Source organism: Podarcis liolepis (genome assembly GCF_965112155.1).
Source record: "Podarcis liolepis genome assembly, chromosome: W".
NCBI classification, from domain to species: Eukaryota; Metazoa; Chordata; class Lepidosauria; order Squamata; family Lacertidae; genus Podarcis; species Podarcis liolepis.
Window position 1 is genome coordinate 11,936,466 of NC_139568.1, and position 21,224 is coordinate 11,957,689.

General features: G+C 42.0%; 1 protein-coding gene and 1 long non-coding RNA gene across 4 annotated transcripts in view; one reads left to right on the forward strand and one right to left on the reverse strand.

Moving 5' to 3' along the window:
• Window positions 1–21,224, forward strand: part of LOC310697730 — a 434,827-nt gene that overhangs the window by 399,216 nt on the left and 14,387 nt on the right. The window lies entirely within an intron of this gene.
• Window positions 1–21,224, reverse strand: part of LOC310697669 (fragile X messenger ribonucleoprotein 1-like) — a 212,274-nt gene that overhangs the window by 73,493 nt on the left and 117,557 nt on the right. For all 3 annotated transcript variants that reach the window (XM_083484347.1, XM_083484348.1, XM_083484349.1), the window contains 5 exons: window positions 12,084–12,177; window positions 11,873–11,989; window positions 10,804–10,974; window positions 5,556–5,634; window positions 4,274–4,383 (listed from right to left, as the gene is read on the reverse strand). In XM_083484347.1, coding sequence (XP_083340473.1) covers window positions 4,274–4,383; window positions 5,556–5,634; window positions 10,804–10,974; window positions 11,873–11,989; window positions 12,084–12,177 — 571 coding nt within the window. The remainder of the gene's footprint in view (window positions 1–4,273; window positions 4,384–5,555; window positions 5,635–10,803; window positions 10,975–11,872; window positions 11,990–12,083; window positions 12,178–21,224) is intronic.

Below are 21,224 nucleotides of genomic sequence, written 5' to 3' on the forward strand. Positions count from 1 at the left end.
GCTTAGTCAGAATTTGGCATTGATGGGCTGCATCTTGGGGATGAGATTACAGTAAGTCCTCAAGCCACACAATGCATGCTTGGGCACGTGATGAAGCAACACAGGAAGCTCTTAAGGAAAAGGCAACTGTTTCATGAATTTTACATGGAGCAAACTCCAGCCTCCTGTCAGTCACGTACCAGAGTCAGGCATCTCCCTCCCAGGGGACCAGATGTTAAATCTTTCATCTCGTCATCTGGTCCCCCGGGAGGGAGATGCCTGACTCTGGCAGGGGTCTTAATATGTGCAATGAACTCAGGATCCAAATCATATAACTTGTCAGCCAGGGCAGTATTCTTTCTAGAATGCATAGGTGCATCGAGCTCAGACTTAACAACCGCCTTCAATACTGAGGGCACCAACATAAAGTTAGCTGAGGTTAGCTGTACTATTAATTAGTACAGACACCTCACTCTCTGGTTTTGAGGCTGACATTTTGTCAGACTGAGTTGATCATTCTAATGCATGCATTATCTTACGTTTCAGGATGGGGGCACTAGACTCTTGGAATATTCTTATATAAAGGGATTCGTCTTGAACAGAACCATCATTCTAATCATCATCAACTTTTGCTTCTAGCAAAGAGGATGGAGAGGAAGGAATAGGAAACTCATCCTCAGCCTCTTTTCCCATAGAGTTGAAGGGGTTAGGAGAAGAGATCCTAAGATCCAACTACAACAGAATGGGTTGCTTCCTTTGACTTAGGCTGCTTCTTTGGAGGCAAGTTTAAATGCAATTCAGAGGACAGTGAGGCAATAAGGGCTTCCTTCTTTTTAAAAAAAAAACCAATAATTTTTATTAAGTTTTCCATTTAACAATCCAATCATATCACATTAGTTAATCCGAATTATACCAATACATATCATAAAATCCAAATATTTTGCCAAATTTTTAAATTTTTTGTTGGGGGTACCCATGCTTCGAGTTCAGTAAGGGCCCAATAACCTCATATTTCTGCTGCTCTGATGTTCACAAGTCCCATCTTCCAATCTTCTTGTTGTTGTCTTTTTTCTTCTTAATAACCTCTGAGTTGTTTCCACAGGCGAGTTGAAGCAAGCATTATTATGTTTCTGTGTGGACTTTCATGTTGATCCAAAAGTCCTATTCGAGCGGCAGGCGCCATTTCAACAGTTCCGATGAAATAAAGTCTAAGCGTCTGCTCATTAATTTTCCCAGACCAGTTGCTCCATAAATCAGCCTTTCCAGGGGAGTTTTTGCCAAATCAGACGTATAATCCAAACAAGATAGCAGAACAGTGGCTCGCCTCCCCCTTTGACTGTAAATCTCGCAACAAAGTCTGTCTCATAATGGCGGATCCCGATTAGTAACTACGTCACCCAAAAGCCTTTCGTTTCCTTTCCAGATCTTCCGCAAAACAAAGCCTTTAGTTAATATTTTTATTTCCACACAGTTTATATTCCAATCTCACTTGCTATCAATCATGTGACGGCTCTTCTAGGGGAGGGGTTGTTAGGTAAATCATATTAAAAAAGAAAAAGGTTTCCCCCCCTTTCCGTTCCGTTTCAACATACCAACATAGCTGTGATTCTTTGATGTAGTCCTCTGTTCAATCCATCCCATCACTCTTGACTTCTCAGTGGTAGATTTATTTAGCAGTTAGAATACCCTTTCCTTCGCTCGAAACATGTGCATTTACTTTTCTCCAATTATTTTATCTTAAGCAATGCAAATAGGGTCGCACTCAGAAGTAGCGTCCAGGAGATCCAGAAACTCACTCGAGGGCTTTCCGTCCAGTGCCCCCACCCCCTCTTTCTTTCAAACTCGGGGGTGATTTATTGGCAACTGCAGACGAGGCAGCATCTTCCCATCCCCTGGGAAGAATTCAGGAGGCTAATTTACTCCCATCATCAGCCTCTTAATTACCTCGTGTGAGCCGGAGAGATGGTATTGTTGGCCATCTTCCAAGGCGCCCCTAGCGGCCCCCCCATATAAGGGCTTCCTTCAACTGCTCAATTAATGGGGCTGGAAAGGTTTGAGAAATGGGGGATGGAGCACCGTGAGTGACTGGAGAGGGATCAAGACACTCTTGTTCCTGTTCCTCAGAAAAACCTAAGAATTCTGGCTCAGAATCAGATAAAGCGTCAATCTGTGCCTCACCAGCAGGTGTCGGTATAGTCTTAGTATTCAACTGAATGGAAGCACTTTAGAGGCTGTATTGTGAGCCTGGGACTGATGTAAAATTATGGAAGAAAGACGCTTCCTTGGAAGGCCTGGGGGAGCAGTCTTAGCACGTCCCCTGGCCTTAGAGGACACTAAGTGCTTCAGTTTTTGCTTTGCTTTTTTGTAGGTGGGCTGCTTAAGCCACAAGTGTCCTCCATGGCAGCCATTAAAACAGCAAAGACAGACACACAAATACACAAATACACAAACAGCCTCTGATTTTCACCAAATAAACACTCAACTCAGTTTGCCATGTTGGAATCCATGATTTCCAGGCAGCTGAGTTCCTTATATAAGCATGACCTATAACACTGGTGTGTGTTGGAGAGTGTTAGTGTGGCGTGGTTAGTGCTGAGGAGTTGCTGAGAGTTAAGAAGTCGTGTTGTAAATAGTAACTTGTGAATAGCTTGTATGTTTGCTGCTGTAAATAATAAAACAAGAACCAAGTTACTAGGTCAGCAGTTTTTGTTCCTACTAGTCGTGCAGCTGGGCAATCTCAAGAGTTGCTCAACAATCGCTGCGGTACTCTGCTAAGCTGTGCAACAGGCGAAAGCACTTCGAAGGTTCAGACAGTTCCAAAAGTTTTAACATGCCACTCCGTGGGCCAGGAGAAAAGAAAGGCAAAAGCCTTATGTCAAACCACACACTCTGTTTGCCATACTCAGGCAGGGATGGAATAGGAATGATGGTCTAAAAACAGCGAACCGGGAGGAGGTGGCCAAGTCATTTTTAATTCAGGGCAGGAGAATGCAAATGCCACACCACGAGCCACATAAGTAACACACACACCAAAACAAAACAAATAAATACAGCTGTAACCCCAGAAAAATGGCGGTGGCCACTAGGATCTCACTGAAAAGGATCTCCCTGTAGAGGGCCACTGCACCTGAAGGCAGGAATGGACATTGGCACTGTGGCAATGACACCGGCTCTGGAAAATTTATTAAGTAAACAACTAAGGAATAAAAGAAGGGTGGTAAATAAGCAGAACAACCAAACGTAAAGAGTAAGGGAAAGGGTTTTTTTGTGGGGGGAAACACGTGTGGACAAAGAAAGAACTGTAAAACATAAATAACGATAAAGGAAATCTAAAGAAAAAAAGGGGGTTCAGAGAAATTATCACTACACAAGTACTTTTACTTGAACTGTGAATTTCCTTTTAATTGAAACACAAGGCAACCATGAGATTCTGGATTGCACCCATGCTACCAATGTAAATGGTGAGCCATATTCAATTCAGTGAAGTCTGAACCTACTTGTGATACACTTAGCTAACCCCTGCCACCCTACCCAAACTACAACCAGATGACTGAGCTCCTGGTGCTTGTCAAACAAGCTTCACACAAGCAGTCATGGTGGGTTACACGTTGTGTAGGACTGATCCAAAAATAGGCCCATAAGTGCTCAGTTATACATGTAGTTGATAGTACAGTGGTACCTCGGGTTACATACGCTTCGGGTTACATACGCTTCAGGTTACAGACTCCGCTAACCCAGAAATATTACCTCGGGTTAAGAACTTTGCTTGAGGATGAGAACAGAAATCATGCAGCGGCGGCACAGCAGCAGCAGGAGGCCCCATTAGCTAAAGTGGTACCTCAGGTTAAGAACAGTTTCAGGTTAAGAACAGACCTCCAGAACGAATTAAGTTCTTAACCCAAGGTACCACTGTACCAAATAAATTCAGTAGCCATGGAATCACAGAATTGTAAAGTTGGAAGAGACCCTGAGGGTCATCTAGTCCAACCCCCTGCAAGGCAGGAATCTCAACTAGATCATAAATGAAAGATGGCCTTCCAACCTCTGCTTTAAAACCACCTTTTAAAGGAGTCCATTCCACTGTCAAACAGCTCTTAACTTCCAAAAGTTCTTTCAAATGTTTAGTCAAAATCTCTTTTCTTGTAACTTGTATGCATGTAATTGGCCAGCGTTACACTAAAACTCATGACAAGTACTTAGAACCAATAAGTAGAGGTTTTATAACAGAAATGCACAGTGCTTCCTTGTTGAATCTAAAACAGCATATAAACCAAGTCCTGTTTATTTCACATACCTCTTCTTCTGGAAGATTTTTATCATTCTCAGCCTCAATTCTGACTCTTACAACACCTGATTTATCCACGATCTCTTGAATGAGTTTTCCGTTTTTCCCTATAACTTTTCCTATTAAGACATACAGAACATCTAGAATTTAGGGGTTTGATCAGGTTAGTAAAAGTACCAGCACAGAACATCTTTCATCAACCATTTGAAAGTTTCAGCCATGTGTTGATGCAGTAGCTTTGCACACCCTTCCAGGGGGCTTGTAAGTGAATTTGGTTGAGGGCACTTAGAAGCTTGCCTGTGATTCATAATCACACACACACACACACACACACACACACACACACACACACACAGCGCTTCACTAATCATCATACTTATGCTTCTTTACAGCAATGTCTATTCGTCTTAATTCAAATCAGGCAATATATTTAAGATCATGATTTACATCAAGAAAAAAGGACCATTTTAATAACAGTAATTTCAATCACATATCCCTGAACAAGCAAGCATGCTACTCAGTTACTATAGCTGGAGTCTTTATACAACCTAGGAGCACTACCTAAAACTTCTGGTTAAATACAAGAGGCAGATCTCTGTTTGACTCTGTACAAGAAGGTAATTAAGAATACATCTTTCCATAACAGTAACTGATGGCCTCAAATTTTTAATGTGCTTTTATTATATATAGGTATGCTGAAAACTGCTTGGCTTTCAGGATATAGCAGTGTAAGAATATTTTAATAAATTAATTACATAACTGGAGACAAACTGCAATACATGTTAACACTTACTTCAATTAAACAAAGGCAAGTCTTCCAGATTTTAATGTGCACAACATTGGATAAGCAAGGATTTATTCAGTGGACAATATAGAATCTCTCAATAAGATGTAAAGTAAATATTATGCTCTTTAGTTAGCAAAGTCAAGTATTTATATTTCAAGAATTGAACACACTGCAGAGCTTTGGTAGCAGAAGAACATAAAATGTATTACTTCCTATGTCATTCATAATGTCTAACCCAGAAGCCAAGTGAATTCCCTCACAGTTTTTATATTAAAAGGCATATTTTAACGTAAATCTGTTTGATAAATGGTCACCATTTGGTTCTAAGATGATAAGCATGGACTTTAAATAGTTCACATTGTTAGGATTTTATCTGAAACCTTAACACATGTATCACAACTGAAACTTAAATAATAAAATAGTCATGCTTTCAAAAGGTCTCTGATTGTTCTAAGAAAACAAATCACTGATTTGACTTTGAAATCACAGCCCAAATTGACATACCTACTAGGTTTCTGGGGACTTGGATGATATCTTCAGCAAATTCAAGATAACTTCTTGCCTTCTTCACTGCATCTTGATCCTATAGGACAGAGATTTTCAACCTTTTTGAGTCCACGGGTCCCTTGACAAACTACATTCTTTCTGCGGCACCCCTATGGGGCTCAGGAGCCCACTTATGTCAACCCTTGCCTGCACAGCTGGCAGCCTCTCACCCTTTTTTGAACACCCTCCCTTGTGGAGTGTTCCCTCAGCCTCCTTCCCTCTTCCCTCTCCCCTCTCCTTGCGAGTCCTCCAGGCAGCTGCTGCTGCCGCCCCTGGTCTCTGAGTTGCCCCCACTCCAGAGAGAGGTGCCTCCTCACACTGCCTCATAGGGGCCTGGGACTTGTCTATCCATTTCCAACAGCAAGGAATGACGGACTGGCTGGCTGGCTGAGCTCCTTCTCCCTCTTGCTTGCTTACTTAGAGGCCACTTCAGCTCCTGGCAACCAGCACCCCCTGGCCAGCCCCAGAGACACTATTCACCTGCTGAACTTGTAGCCAGGGCTGCTGCAACAAACAGCTGTGCAAGCCTTTGGGAGGCAGAGACATGAGAGGTCATCAGAGGAGGGAGGGAAGGAAAGAAGGGCAGAGGCCAATATTGCCCATGGCACCCCTGACCATCATTCAAGGCACCTCAGGGTGCCTTGGTCACTGGTTGCAAACCACTGGTATAGGAAATACAATTAAAATGATAGAAAATTTTAACCTATATGATACTTGGAAAACGAAGCATCCCAATGAGAAGGATATTACACATTTCTCTGAAGCTAAAATATTGGGGGGGGGGGGAAGGATAGACACAATTTGGATTTCGAAAGGGTTGACTCTTAATTTGGAAAAGGCAGAAATCCTGAGCAGAACAATCTCAGACCATAATCCGGTAATAATTCATATGAAAACTAAAAAACAAACAAGGGGAAGATGGAGGCTGAATGATGAGATATGGAGAGATGAACAATTAGTGGCAAGAGCGAAAGAAATAAACGAAAAACAAAATGCAGACATGAATGTAATTTGGGATGCAAGTAAAGCTTACATGAGGGGCTTTGGGATACAACAAATGTCTAGGATAAAAAATAAAAAAGACAAAAATATTCAAGAAATAACCAGACAGATAAGAAATAATGAAAAAGAATTGATTAAAAACCTCCAAAACGGGAAAATAATTCAAAATATAAAGATACTACAATCTCATATATTTAATTTATTAAATAAGGAGGTGGAAAATAAAATTAAATGGATGAGACAAAGGTATTTCGAATCAGCTAATAAGCCCAGCAAGATGCTGCCCTGGTTGACAAAGGAAAAACATACAAAAAGAATTATAAATAAAATCTCAGACCAAGGTGAAGAAATAACTGACCCCGAAAAAATTAAAGCAAAAATTTTATAAAAAAAATTGATTGAATTGGAACAAAAAGACAATAACAAAATAAAGGAATATTTGTTAAAAAAAACCAATTACCAGTAATTGAAAAAGAAGAATATGATTATTTAAATTTTAGTATAGAAGCAGAGGAAATTGCACAAGTTATAAGGAAAATGAAGATTGGCAAATCACCAGGCCCAAATGGGATTACAATAAATTACTACAAAAAATTAGAGGAGGTAATTCTCCCAAAATTGAAAAGGGTTATGAACAATATATTTGAGGAAAGAAAAATTCCATGTTCATGGAAGGAGGCCTTAATAACGTTTATACCTAAGCAGGGATCAGACTTGGAAAATATCAAAAATTATAGGCCAATATCACTATTAAATACAGATTATAAAATATTTACTGGAGTACTAGCAAATAGATTAAAACTTTTTTTGAATAGAATAATTAATAGTGATCAGGCTGGATTTTTGCTGGGCAGACACATAAAAAAAAATACAAGGGTAATAATAATTGACCTCTTGGAATATGTAGAAATGAAACCTAGCAAAATGGTAACTTTTTGCTGCAACTGGTGGATGCAGAAAAGGCCTTCAATAGGGTTTCTTGGGACTTCCTAGTGAAAACTATCAAATGAATGGGTATTGGAAATAAAATAACAAATGGAATTAAGGCTATCTATGCCAATCAGAAAGCAAAATTGATTATAAATAACAAGATTACTGAAGAATTTAATATTGAAAGAGGGACAAGACAAGGTTGCCCCCTCTCCCCACTCCTATTTATCACCATCTTAGAGACACTTTTAGTAGCAATAAGGAAGGACCCAAAGATTACAAGTATAAATTTAGGAACTCGGTACAACAAAGTCAAAGCCTTTGCTGATGACGTGATTATTACTACTGAAAACCCTATGGAAAGTATACAAGAAACCCTTTTAAAAAAGGAAAAATATGGGGAAGTCTCAGGGTTTAAATTAACAGAGATAAATCCAAGCTTTTAATGAAAAACGTATGTAAGGAAGAACTGAGGCATCTCATCAAGGCTTTTATTTTAAAATGAGCTTAAAAGATATATTTGCAGATGCTTGTGTGTTTCATGCCAGGCATAAAGCAGCTGGCTGGGTGCTTTGGCAGTTGTTTAGCTTCCTAAACAGGGCCCCTCTGATTTATAGCAGTACCTCAAAGTTGTAAAAGGAAATTACAGGCTGGGAGCAAAGGTTACAGTGACCCTACATATTACAGAATACAATCAAGCTGCAAAAACACTAATTAAGAGTTGGTAAATAGTGAAATTTATTGTTTAACAGAAAATACCATGTGCCTCCCATCAGACTCGAGCCACATCTTCCTAAGGTTAAAGGGCAAGAGCTAATGGGAACAGCAGATGGCTTGAAAGGGGGTTGTAAACCGAAGAGGCTTCTCTCTGAAGCTGTTTTGAAGCTGTTTTTACTAAGTTCCTTTTTACTTTGAAAAGGCCTTTTCTTCTAAAAATCTATATATGTTATGTATGAAATATATTGGCTTAAATGTAAGTATGCAAAGGATTTAGAAAGTAAGAAACGTTAGATTCTTATGTTAGATTCTTATTTCATTGATGGTGTGTGAGAAGGTGAATCTCTGTTTAAGATAAAAATTTAAAACCATGAGCCATCTGTTTTAGCCATCTGTTTTGGAGTGAATAGGGCAATAGGGCAAAGATGATCTGATAATTAAGGTGCCTTGTCGAGGCAAATGTAAGATATATGGCTACTTGTCTGCCATTTATGGATAGAAGGAAATATAGCTCTTTGTCTCCCATAAAAGGTAATAGGAAATGGGTGTATCTTTTATTATTGGTTCTAGCAAACAGCCAATAGGAATTTCAACCAGGCTGATTGGACAGAGGCAGCCAAAGGAGGAGCAAGGGGGCTGGGATGAGGAAATATAAGTGCTGGCCATCAGGGCTGGAGTGGGCAGAGCTTTGGTAACCATATACCACTGTGTCTCTCATTTATTTGTCTGACAAATAAATTATTATTTTAATTTCTCTATTGCTGCGTTGAATATTCCAGCTAAGCGTTAACCACAAGCAGGGTGCTACAGAACAAGATGAATTAGAAAAAGCAACGGGACTTAAAATAACTAGCAAAGCAAATTACCAGGGGGTCTGGATTAATAATAAGAACATAAATCTGTATAAAGATAGTTATGCGGGGGGGGGGGTGGAAAGAAATAAAAAAAGAACTAGAGACTAGGGGAAAACTAAATCTGTCCCTGTGGGGAAGAATATTGTATTTATCATCAAAATGATGGTTCTCCCCAAGATGCTTTTCCTATTCCAAACACTACCCATAATCAGTGAGATAAAATGTTTTAAGGACAGGCAAAAAGACCTTGCTAAATTTATTTGGCAAGGAAAAAAACCATGCATAAAGTTCAAATTGTTAACAGAGGTTAAGGAGAGAGGGGGATTTGCAGTCCCAGATCTCAGATTATATTTTGAAGCGGCATGCTGTGTCATGTGACAAAGACACATGAGAGCAGAAGCAGCAAAGCAGGCTGGGAAGTGCTGGGACTGCACAATCATTTGGGCCTACTAAAGTTATTCAGGCCTAACTGCTAACTGTTGAGTCACTCTGACATGTGAATTGGCAGCCAGTTTCACTTTGTGCTCTCTGTAAGATGTCAGTGAGAGTCCGTCTGCTTCAGTTGTAAGCAGAGTCAGTATATAATCTCAGCCAAACAGCATTGTATAATGTCTGGGAGAGAAATAAACCTTTAATGGTTACAAGAACACCTTGGTAGCTCTCACCCATTGAATTGATAGCAGCCCATAGGAAGAATATGAGCAATGATTGGCCAATTTATAGGGATTTGGTAGAGGAAATAAGTAATTACCCAAAAATTAAAGAACCTTGAAGAAATAAAAAAGATGGGATTAACTTGATTAGAGTATTGTAAATTAAAAGCGGTCTTTGAAAAAGATAAAAGATGGAAGGGTTTTGATAATGAAATATTGAACCTGGAGAAAGAAATCCTATATAATAATCAAAACACTTTATCCAAAATGTGTAAGTTACTGTTAAATTGGCAGTTAAAAGATGAAGAAATCAAAGACGTTATGATAAAATGGGAACAAGATCTAGGCCACACAATTGAATTGCATAAATGGAAAGAACTATGGACAAAGAATATAAAATTTACAGCTTGTTACTTAATAAGAGAAAATCTCATGAAAATGCAATACAGGTGGCATTGGACCCCTGGAAAGCTGGCAAAAATTAATAAAACTCATTAGAAGTGTTGGAGGTGCAAAAATCAAGTAGGAACCTTTTACCATATGTGGTGGGCGTGCCCAGAGATGCGAAAGTTCTGGGACACAACCTATGAGGAGATGAAGAAGTTATTAAAAATTACATTCAACAAAAAACCAGAAGAATTTCTTTTGGGAATTTTGACAAACAATATCCCTAAAGTGAAAACAAGACTATTTCTTTATGCAACGTCAGCAGCATGGAAGCAGCATGGAAGCAAGATCATATACCCACCAAAGAAGAATGGTTGTGCAAACTGTGCGAGTACTTGGAACTCACAAAGCTGACAGATATAAGAAGATATAAATCTAACATCTAAGATATAAATTCTTCCTTTCTGGTGTTTCTGCTTTTACTCCTTTCTTTTTTGCTCTCTCTACTTAAGTTTTTGTATTTTCCTTTTTTGTTTAAGTTTGTGCATTTTGATTTATGTATATGTGCAATACTGTGTGTGTGTGTGTGTGTGTGTGTGTGTATGGCTGTTAAAGGGTTGCAGTGTCCTAGAATCAGTTTCACAAAAAACAGATGCACCTCACCTCCCCATAAATATGGAATGTACAAGTGTCTTCATCAAGATCTATAGCTGTCACACCCGGTACTTTTCTGGCTTGCTGAATATTAGCACCATGAGTGCCAATGGCCAGACCCATTAGATCTTCACATACAATGAACTGCTCATGAAATCGTGAAGCAAGCTGCCTTGAACTCTGTAGAAAGATGCATTCTTGGTTAGAACTGAAATTCACTCACTGAGAACCCCTTAAAAAGTACCAAATAAAATCACTTAAAGTAGCAAAGCAGTTATGTGCATGTAATCGGCTAGCATTTTAGGGTATTCACCATTTCAAATGTTAAGTTGCGTTCAAATTACCGTATTTTTCGCCCTATAGGACACACTTTTTCCCCTCCAAAAATGAAGGGGAAATGTATGTGCGTCCTATGGGGCGAATGCAGGCTTCAGGAAGCTATCCGCAAGCCTTGCGAGCCCACGGGAGTTCCTGCCAGGCTTGCAAGGCTTGCGGGCAGCAGGCTACGGGCAGATGTCCGCAAGCCTTGCGAGCCCGGCGGGAGTTCCCGCTGGGCTCGCAAGGCTTGCGGATAGCAGCCTGTTCTGGGGGCTGGGGTCAGGGGAAACTCGGGCTTCCCCCACCCCAGCCCCGCGGCTGGGGGGGGGGGGAATATTTATTTATTTATTTATTTATTTCCCCCCCCCAAAAAACTAGGTGCGCCCTATAGGGCGAAAAATACGGTATATGGACTCAATGGTTATTCTTGGACAAGTGAGCCAACTTCAATTTCCAGTAGGTTAAATGGAAACTACAGTAACCTATCTCAAGGGCTATTGCTAGCACTGAATTAAATATGAAAGCATTATCTACCTCTTTGGGACAGAGTGGGCTAATAAGCTAAAATGAATAATATGCCTGAACTGTTTTCAGCATCATTCTCTCAGTATTTTTACTATGGATCATTTCTTTGTTAAATTCTTATTTTTCCATTTCTACATAGAACCCACCAAAAAAGAGACTCTACAGAGATGACTAGTACAACAAATACATTAGTGGAGTTTTATAATAGTTTTTCAGATACAAACTGATACAGTACCTCTAACTGTTTGCTTGCTTCTTCATTTCTCATTATCAGTGATAACTTGGTGCGAAGACTTCGAAAGTGAATATCAATGAGCATATTTGCACGTTTCATTGTTACCTCATTGATAGACTAAAGAATGGGTGGGGGGAGAGAATAGATCTCTGATCACTATCACATTCAATGTAAGACAGTTTGAGTACATCTCAACAGCAGAAATACTTACCAAAATTATAAGTTGATGGGCTTCAGAATCATATGTTACTGAGAACGCCCCAACTGCCTTCTTGAAGTCCTTGTGCGTAGATTCCTTAGCACACCTAAAACACAAAGTACTTAAAAAATTCAGAACTGTTTATTTAATGAAACCATATTGTTGTAAAGCAGTCATAGAACTGCAATGAAAACAAGTATTATCTAGTATGCAATGCACCACAGGGCGAGGAAAGAGAAGAGCTCTGGTGTACTTTTCAACAATGAAATGCCATAGTCTAGCAAAAAAAGCTCAAAGTCATGTCTGCAATGTGACATCTTTAAAAGTGACCAACACTGAAATAATTCACAAGCCTTCACCATTAGGTATGACTTATACTTAAATATTTCTCTTTGGATTTAACTAGTTAGGTTAAACTAGTCCATGTATGCATAGGCAATTAAATAGTGGCAAACACAATTTGACATATTAACTGTTCATATTCATGAATATACAGTATTGCCATAAATAAAATATTTTAATTAAATGTCATGTTGCTGTCCACAATGTCTGTCAGGACTTGCAGGAACTAGCTCAGTTGCAACATATTTTTAAACAAATTTGCATTATATCAAGTGTCTGCTACTGGTAAAATAACGAAGAAGAATTTATTATGGCCACAGACTAGCATAAGGTAAGAGCATCTACATACATAAATAAAGCATGCTAAATAGGCAATAGGGCAACTGTAGAAGTAGGGGATAGACATACTCATTCTCTTAATTACGATAGACCAGCATAAGATAAAAACACATAAAAGCACATAAATCATGTGGCACATACCATCCTCCGGCGTATAGCCGCACAATATCTGGCAACTGTGTATGTTATATCCGGGTTTATATCTTGGAGCAGTAAGGAGATATAGAATTGCCCTGTGTGTCCTGGAAATTTGTGTATTATTGGCAGAATAAACCTGGCATGTATATTAGTATAATACTGGCAATGGAAAAAAACCCATGTTCAGTTGTTTCTATGTGCCCAGAGCCACAGGGGCACTTTCTCTCCTCATAAGGTGTCTTCTTAAAACAATATTCCTGGATGGCTGAAGGGAGAGCCTGGCAAAGAGACAGAGTGAAAGCTCTTTGCTGTTTTGGTATTTCAAGATTGGTTAAATATGCCATTGGAGAGGTGAGGTACCTACTGGTTTCACTGATAATAAAATTTGGGGACCTGGCTAGATCTGACTGATGTTCTGTATCAACCACACACTGTTTAATGGTTTCTTTGGCCTGTTCATAGCCCATGCCAAGTAAAAGCTGCAGGCTAAGACTTAGAGTTCTCTTCCATGTTGTTGGAAAGTCATCCTTTATAATTAGGGGGACAAGGCCATATGGGGTATAAATGGTTGGGGAAACCCAGTCAGAAGGGCAGGAAGGAAAGAAGGAAAGAAGGAAAGAAGGAAAGAAGGAAGGAAGGAAAGAAAGAAAGAAAGAAAGAAAGAAAGAAAGAAAGAAAGAAAGAAAGAAAGAAAGAAAGAAAGAAAGAAAGAGAAAGAAAGAAATTGTACCCCGCATTCCCCGGCCGGAGCCAGGCTAAGGGTGGCTAACATCATAAAACTAACACAGTATACAAAGAACATAAAACAGGCAACCAATTAATTAAAATACATCTTAAAATTAGTTCAGAGCAAATTAAAATCTGGGCAGATGGCAGTCCACAGGTAAAATTGAGAGTGGTTAATATTCTCCAGGACCAAATGTTACCACTGGTTTTATAAAGGACCTGTGAGCAGGCTAGGACCTCTTTAATGCTTGTTCTTCTACAGAAAGAAAAGAACCAGACTGAACCCTAATCAAAGGCCTGGCGGAACAGCTCTGTCTTGCAGGCCCTGCGTAAAGATGTCAAATCCCGCAAGGCCCTGGTCTCTTGTGAGAGAGCATTCCACCAGGCCGGGGCCACGGCCGAAAAGGCCCTGGCTCTGGTCGAGGTCAGTCTAATCTCCCTGGGGCCTGGGATCTTCAGAGTGTTATTATTTGCAGACCTTAAGGGAGCAACTGGACTTCTCCGCGACCTTTCCCCTCTGCAGGGAGGTGGGACCGATTCAGATGGTCCGCCCCCGCCATTTAATGGATCCAAATGGTTTCCAGAGAGTGGAAGGGGATGCTTTATCCCATGTTGATGGCCTTTCAGCTGATTCCTTGGTGGCCCATTCGAATGTGGAGCTAACCAGGGATATTGACTGTTTGGCTCCGAAGCGCCCTCTCTGATTGCATGGTGCCTGGACAGCCCCATGGTTTTCCATGGATCTGAGGGCAATGAAACAATCGCTGAGACGGCTAGAGCGCCGGTGGCCGATAACTCATTCTAAAGCTGATCGGACACGGGTTAGAGCTCAGTGTTGAGCCTACCAAGTGGCGGTAGTGATGGCGAAGAAGACTTTTTTCACTGCCTCTATTGCATCTGCAGAAAACAGCAGCAGGAGACTCTTTCAGGTGGTTCGCAATTTAGCGGAACCACCTGCTACATTGGGGCCCAGTACGGGCCACATGATCTCCTGCAATGATTTTGCAAAGTTTTTTGCAGATAAAGTCGCTCAGATTCAGAAAGAGGTAGACTCCACTGTGGGAGCAGGGCTGGGGCTGTAGAGTGCTAGAGTCCTCTTTATTAAAGTTGTGTGGGATCAATTCCAATCTGTTACCTCCGAAGATGTAGTCAGGCTGCTCTGACGAGTGAAACCAACCACCTGTTTTCTTGATCCTTGCCCATCCTGGCTTATAAAAACTAGCTGGGAAGGGCTGGGCAATGGGCTTTGCGGGGTTTTAAACGCTTCTCTCTGTGAGGGAGCCTTCCCAGACCCGCTCAAAGAGGCTGTCATTAAACCGTTTCTTAAAAAAAATCTTTAGATGCGGCCAATATGGCCAACTATCGCCCAGTCTCAAATCTTCCATTCTTGGGCAAGGTGATTGAGAGAGTGGTTACTGAACAACTCCAGGCACGCCATTTGGATCCCTTCCAGTTGGGATTCATGCCTCATCATGGGACTGAAACTGCCTTGGTCACACTGGTCAATGATCTCCGGCGGGCTAGGGACAAAGGTGAGAGCTGTTTCCTAGTTCTGTTGGATCTTTCAGCAGCTTTTGACACCATCGACCATAATATCCTTCTGCACCGTCTAGACGGGCTGGGGGCACTGTTATACAGTGGTTCCGCTCCTTCCTCCTGGGCCGTTTTCAGAAAGTGGTGGTGGGGGATGAGTGTTCAGATCCCTGGGCTCTCATTTGTGGGGTGCCTCAGGGTTCTGTCCTCTCCCACATGCTTTTCAACATCTACATGCAGCCACTGGGAGAGATCATCAGGGGGTTTGGGCTGGGTGTTCATCAGTATGCGGATGATACCCAGCTCTACCTCTCTTTCAAATCAGAACCAGTGAAGGCGGTGATGGTCCTGTGTGAGTGCCTGGAGGCGGTAGGAGGATGGATGGCGGCTAACAGATTGAGGTTGAATCCTGACAAAACAGAAGTACTGTTTTTGGGGGACAGGGGGCGGGCAGGTGTGGGGGACTCCCTGGTCCTGAATGGGGTAACTGTACCCCTGAAGGACCAGGTGCGCAGCCTGGGAGTCATTTTGGACTCACAGCTGTCCATGGAGGCACAGGTTAATTCTGTGTCCAGGGCAGCTGTTTATCAGCTCCATCTGGTACGAAGGCTGAGACCCTACCTGCCCGCAGACTGTCTCGCCAGAGTGGTGCATGCTCTAGTTATCTCTCGCTTGGACTACTACAATGCACTCTACATGGGGCTACCTTTGAAGGTGACCCAGAAACTACAACTAATCCATAATGTGGCAGCTAGACTGGTGACTGAGGGCGGCCGCCGAGACCACATGACACCTGTCTTGAAATACCTACATTCGCTCCCAGTATGTTTCCGAGCACAATTCAAAGTGTTGGTGCTGACCTTTAAAGCCCTAAACGGCCTCGGTTTGGTATACCTGAAGGAGCGTTTCCACCCCCATCGTTCTGCCTGGACACTGAGGTCCAGTGCCGAGGGCTTTCTGGCGGTTCCCTCCCTGCAAGAAGCCAAGTTACAGGGAACCAGGCAGAGGGCCTTCTCGGTAGTGGCACCCACCCTGTGGAACGCCCTCCCACCAGATGTCAAAGAGAAAAACAACTACCAGACTTTTAGAAGACATCTGAAGGCAGCCCTCTTTAGGGAAGCTTTTAATGTTTAATAGATTATTGTATTTTAATATTCTATTGGAAGCCGCCCTGAGTGGCTGGGGAAACCCAGCCAGTTTTATTATTATTAAAACCAGCACCTTAAACCTGATCCTGTACTCCACCAGGAGCTAGTGCAGCTGGTATAGCACCGGATGAATGTGCTCCCGCGGCAAGGCCCCCGTTAGGAGTCTCGCCGCAGCATTTTGCACCCGCTGGAGTTTCTGGGTCAGTTTCAAGGGCAGCCCCACGTAGAGCAAGTTACAATTATCAAGCCTGGAGGTGACTGTCGCATGGATCACAGTGGCAAGGTCAGGGCGAGAGAGATAAGGGACCAATTGCTTAGCTTGGCGGAGATGAAAAATGCCGCCTTTGTTGTAGCTGTAACCTGCACCTCCATAGAAAGGGAGGTGTTGAAGATTAAACCCAAACTCTTGACGGAAGGCGCTGGCACTAATTGCGCCCCCGCAAGGGATGGGAGTTAGGTCCCCAACTGCATATCGTCCTGACCTCTGTCTTCAAAGGATTTAACTTCATCCGGCTCCCCCGTAGCCATCCAGCCACGGCTTCCAAACATCTGATCAGTGTGTCTGGGGCCAAGTCAGGGTGGCCGTCCATCAACAGATAGGGTTAGGCGTTATCAGCATACTGGTGGCAACCCAAGCAAAGCTCCGGAAAAGCTGGGCAAGGGGGTGCATAAAGATGTTAAAAAGCATTGGGGAGAGAACTGCACCCTGTGGTACTCCATACACCAAGGAGTAGCGTGACGACAGCTTCCTGCCCCCCCCAGCGCCACCCTCTGTCCCCGACCAGAAAGGAACGAGCACAGCCATTGAAGGACTGTGCCGCAAATCCCCATGTTGGTGAGGCTGCGTTCCAGAAGTTCGTGATCAACTATGTCAAAGGTTGCTGACAGATCTTAAGAGAATCAACAGCCCCGACCTGGCTCGGTCCAACTGCCTATGGAGATAATTATATTTTTATAATTATTATTATCATTATTGGTAAAAAGATAGCCAGAAGTTAAGTATGGCCATCCACACCCTCTGCTCTGTTTTAAGACATAAGGTAGCATTTGAGAAATACTCTGGCACTTTAAAAGTTGATTTTAGGAACTTAGATTGTACTACTCCCAATAATGTGAGATTAGTGAAGGAGCCTAGTTGGGCACCATATAAAAACCGTGCAACCAACTTGGCTTTAAACAGTTTTAAGGCTGCAGGTCTATAATGTCCACCTTTGGTCCTAAAGTATTTAAGTATGGCAGTTGAGCTTCTCTGTGCATTCTCAGCTGAATAATCAACATGGGCTTTTCTGTTTCCGGAAGAATCTTGTGGCCATCAATATACCATGAGAGAAGTTTAGGCCTTTGGGCAGGTGTCATGATTTTAGTTTTCTGACAGTTAAGTTCTTATTTGCCCTCCTTACAATATACTGCAAATACTTTCATATCTCTTCTAAGGCCTATAGGTGTTCTTTAAAGAATTGCTGTATGATCTGCATACAGCAGGACTGCGATATGCTTCCTTGCCAATTTTGGGGATGGAAGTTCACATTCTTCTTCTTTGTCGATCACTCGTAGCCGAGTAATAATGTCTTCCATAGACACAGTTTTAACAATGAGTCCGTAAGTGATTGTGGAGGCCAATTATGGATCCACACATCCTTCCACAGTGGGGACATTGGTTTCCGGGCGGGAGTTGATCACGGTGTGGATTTGCCAAGCGTGCCTTCCTCTTAGCACGTTTCTCCCTTGCGTCCTGAGTTCAAAAGTCTTCAAAGGCCATGACACCTTTGGTAAAGGCTGTTCTCCAATTGGAGTGCTCGCAGGCCAGTGTTTCCCAGTTGTCAGTGTTTATACTACATTTCTTAAGATTTGCCTTGAGAAGGTCTTTAAACCTCTTTTGTTGACCACCAGCATTACGCTTTCCATTTTTAAGTTCGGAATAGACTAGTTGCTTTGGAAGACGATCATCAGGCATCCGTACAACATGACCAGTCCAACAAAGTTGATGTTGAAGAATCATTGCTTCAACACTGGTGATCTTTGCTTCTTCCAGTACACTGATATTAGTTCCCCTGTCTTCCAAAGTGATGTGTAAAATTTTTCGGAGACACCGTTGATGGAATCTTTGGAGGAGTTGGAGATGGCATTTATAAGTGGTCCATGTTTCACAAGTATATAGTAAGGTTGGTAGTACAATAGCTTTGTAAACAAGCATTTTGGTTTTCCTGCGAATGTCCTGGTCCTCAAACACTCTGCACTTCAATTGGGAGAAAGTCACACTCACAGAGCTCAGGCGATGCTGGATTTCGGCATCAATGTTGGCCCTTGTGGAAAGGTAACTGCCTAGGTAGGAGAAGTGGTTGACATTTTCCAAAGTTACACCACTGAGTTGGATTTGTGGTGCGGCAGAAGGGTTATTTTGTACTTGTTGGTGCAGCACTTTGGCTTTTTGGATGTTGAGTGATAGGCCAAGCTTTTCGTAAGATTCTGCAAAGATATTTAGGATGGTTTGGAGGTCATCCTCTGAGTGTGCGCACACTACGTTGTCATCAGCATACTGAAGCTCTATGACAGAAGTTACGGTAACCTAGTCTTTGCTTTCAGCCTACTCAGATTGAAGAGCTTTCCATCTGTTCGATATATGATTTCTACTCTGGTGGGGCATTTCCCTTCGACAAAGTGTAGGATCATGGCAATGAAAATAATGAATAGAGTTTGGGCAATAACACAAGCCTGTTTAACACCAGATCCCACTGTGAATGGTTCACTTTGAAAGCCATAGTTATCTGCGATTGTTGCTGTCATGTTATCATGGAGGAGCCAAATGATGTTTACAAATTTATCTGGGCAGTCAATTTTCAGAAGGACAATCCACAGTCCACAGGGCATTACAATTTACAATGTCAAAAGCGTTAGTCAGGTCAATAAACACCATATACAGGGGTTGGTTTTGCTCTCTGCATTTTTCTTGAAGCTGTTGAGCTGTGAAAATCATGTCCACTGTCCCCCTAGAAGGCTGAAAACCATTTTGGGATTCAGGAAGGGTCACCTCGGATATTGTTGAGACAAGGTTTGCTAAGATCCTTGCAAGAATTTTGCCGGCCGCAGCTAACAGAGAGATGCCTCAATAGTTTCCACAATCAGTTCTGTCACCATTTTTAAAGAGATTGATAATTTTGGCATCCCTAAAGTCTGCTGGGATCTCTTCTCTTTCCCAATTTTTTTCGATGAGCTTGTGAAGTTGTTGTTTAAGTTCAATTCCGCCCACTTCGAAGATTTCAGCAGGTATCCCATCAGGTTCACTGGCTTTGTTGTTTTTCATTTGGTTAATAGCTGTACACAACTCTCCCAGATTTGGAGATACTGCAAGCTCATCTCTAACTTGTTTTTGCGGAATTTGTAAGAGGACCTCAGCAGCTACGGGGGAGTTACGGTTGAGGAGATGTTGGTAATGTTCTTTCCAGCGCAGTGCAATAGCTTCTTTATCTATTAGAAGTGTGATACTGTCTGCTGAGTGTAGGGGGCATATGCCATTATTTATTGCCCCATAGGCGGTCTTTGTGGCTTTAAAGAAACTCTGTGAATCATGAGTGTCGGCTAAGTGCTGGATCTCTTGAGCTTTTTTTATCCACCAGGTGTTTTTTAGTTCTCTGGTTCTTCTTTGAACCTCAGCCTTAGCGTTGGCATAGGTTGTTTTCTTCGTGGCACAGTTTCTATCTCTTTGCCAGATCTGAAAGGCCTTCCTTTTCTTGTCAGTCATGCGTTCAATCTCACTGTCATTCTCATCAAACCAGTCCTGGTGTTTCTTGGTTTGGTATCCAATAGTTTGTTCACAGTCTGCAATAATGGATGTTTTTAGCTTGGTCCAGTGTTCCTCGATGTTATCAGGGAATTCTGAAAGCAGATGGTCCTTAAGAGTCATTTGGAAGCAATGCCGCTTAATGGGATCTTGAAGGGCTTGAGTGTTCATTTTGCGCCTTGGTTTCCTTCCTTGAAGCCTGCGTTGAGGTATAGTCTTGATAGCCATCATGGAGTGTATTAGTCGGTGATTTGTCCAGCAGTCGGCGGCGCTCATCATAGCTCTGGAAAGGAGCACATCACGTTGATCTTCAGCATGGACAATAACATAGTCTTAGAGGTGCCAATGGTTTGACCGAGGATGCTTCCATGAAGTTTAAAATTTATTTTTCTGTCGAAAGAGTGTGTTGGTAATAACAAGGTTGTGCACTGCACATATCGTCAAAAGTAAGATTCCGTTCTGGTTGCTGTTGCCAATTCCTTCTTTCCCAATAGTCCCAGGCCACAGATTGAAATCTTGCCCAACTCTTGCATTAAAATCACCCAGCAGGATAATTTTATCTTCCTTAGCTCTGATAGGACGGTATATAGCTGAGAGTAAAATTTTTCTTTAATGTGTTCGTCGGCATCCAGTGATGGTGCATAAGTGCTTATAATAGTAGCCTGTTGGTTTTTGGTGAGCTTTATTCAAAAGGTTGAGAGTTGCTCATTAATGCCGGTAGGGACTTCTGACAGGAGCTTCACAAGGTCGTTTCTGATAGAGAAGCCTACCCCATGTATTCAATGTTCTTGTTCAGATAGACCTTTCCAGAAGAAAGTGTAGCCTCCTTTTTCTTCCTTCACTTGTCCCTTGCCTTCTCTTTGAATCTCTTGAAGCGCTGCAATATTGATGTTAAAACGTTGCAGCTCTCTTGCAATGATGGCAGTTCTGCATTCAGGATGCTCACTGTCTGTGTTATCTGACAAAGTCCATATATTCCATGTTCCAAAGTTCAATTGTCTTTTACGACCGCTAGGTGGTGACCCCACTGGGTGCGGTAATCCAGTCAGGGGAAAGGGGAGGCAGACTATGTTTAGGGCACCTTTTCTAGCCCCTCCCCGTTTTTGGGATGAGTAGAGTGGATCCTAAAAAGGGCTGCTCAGTCATGGA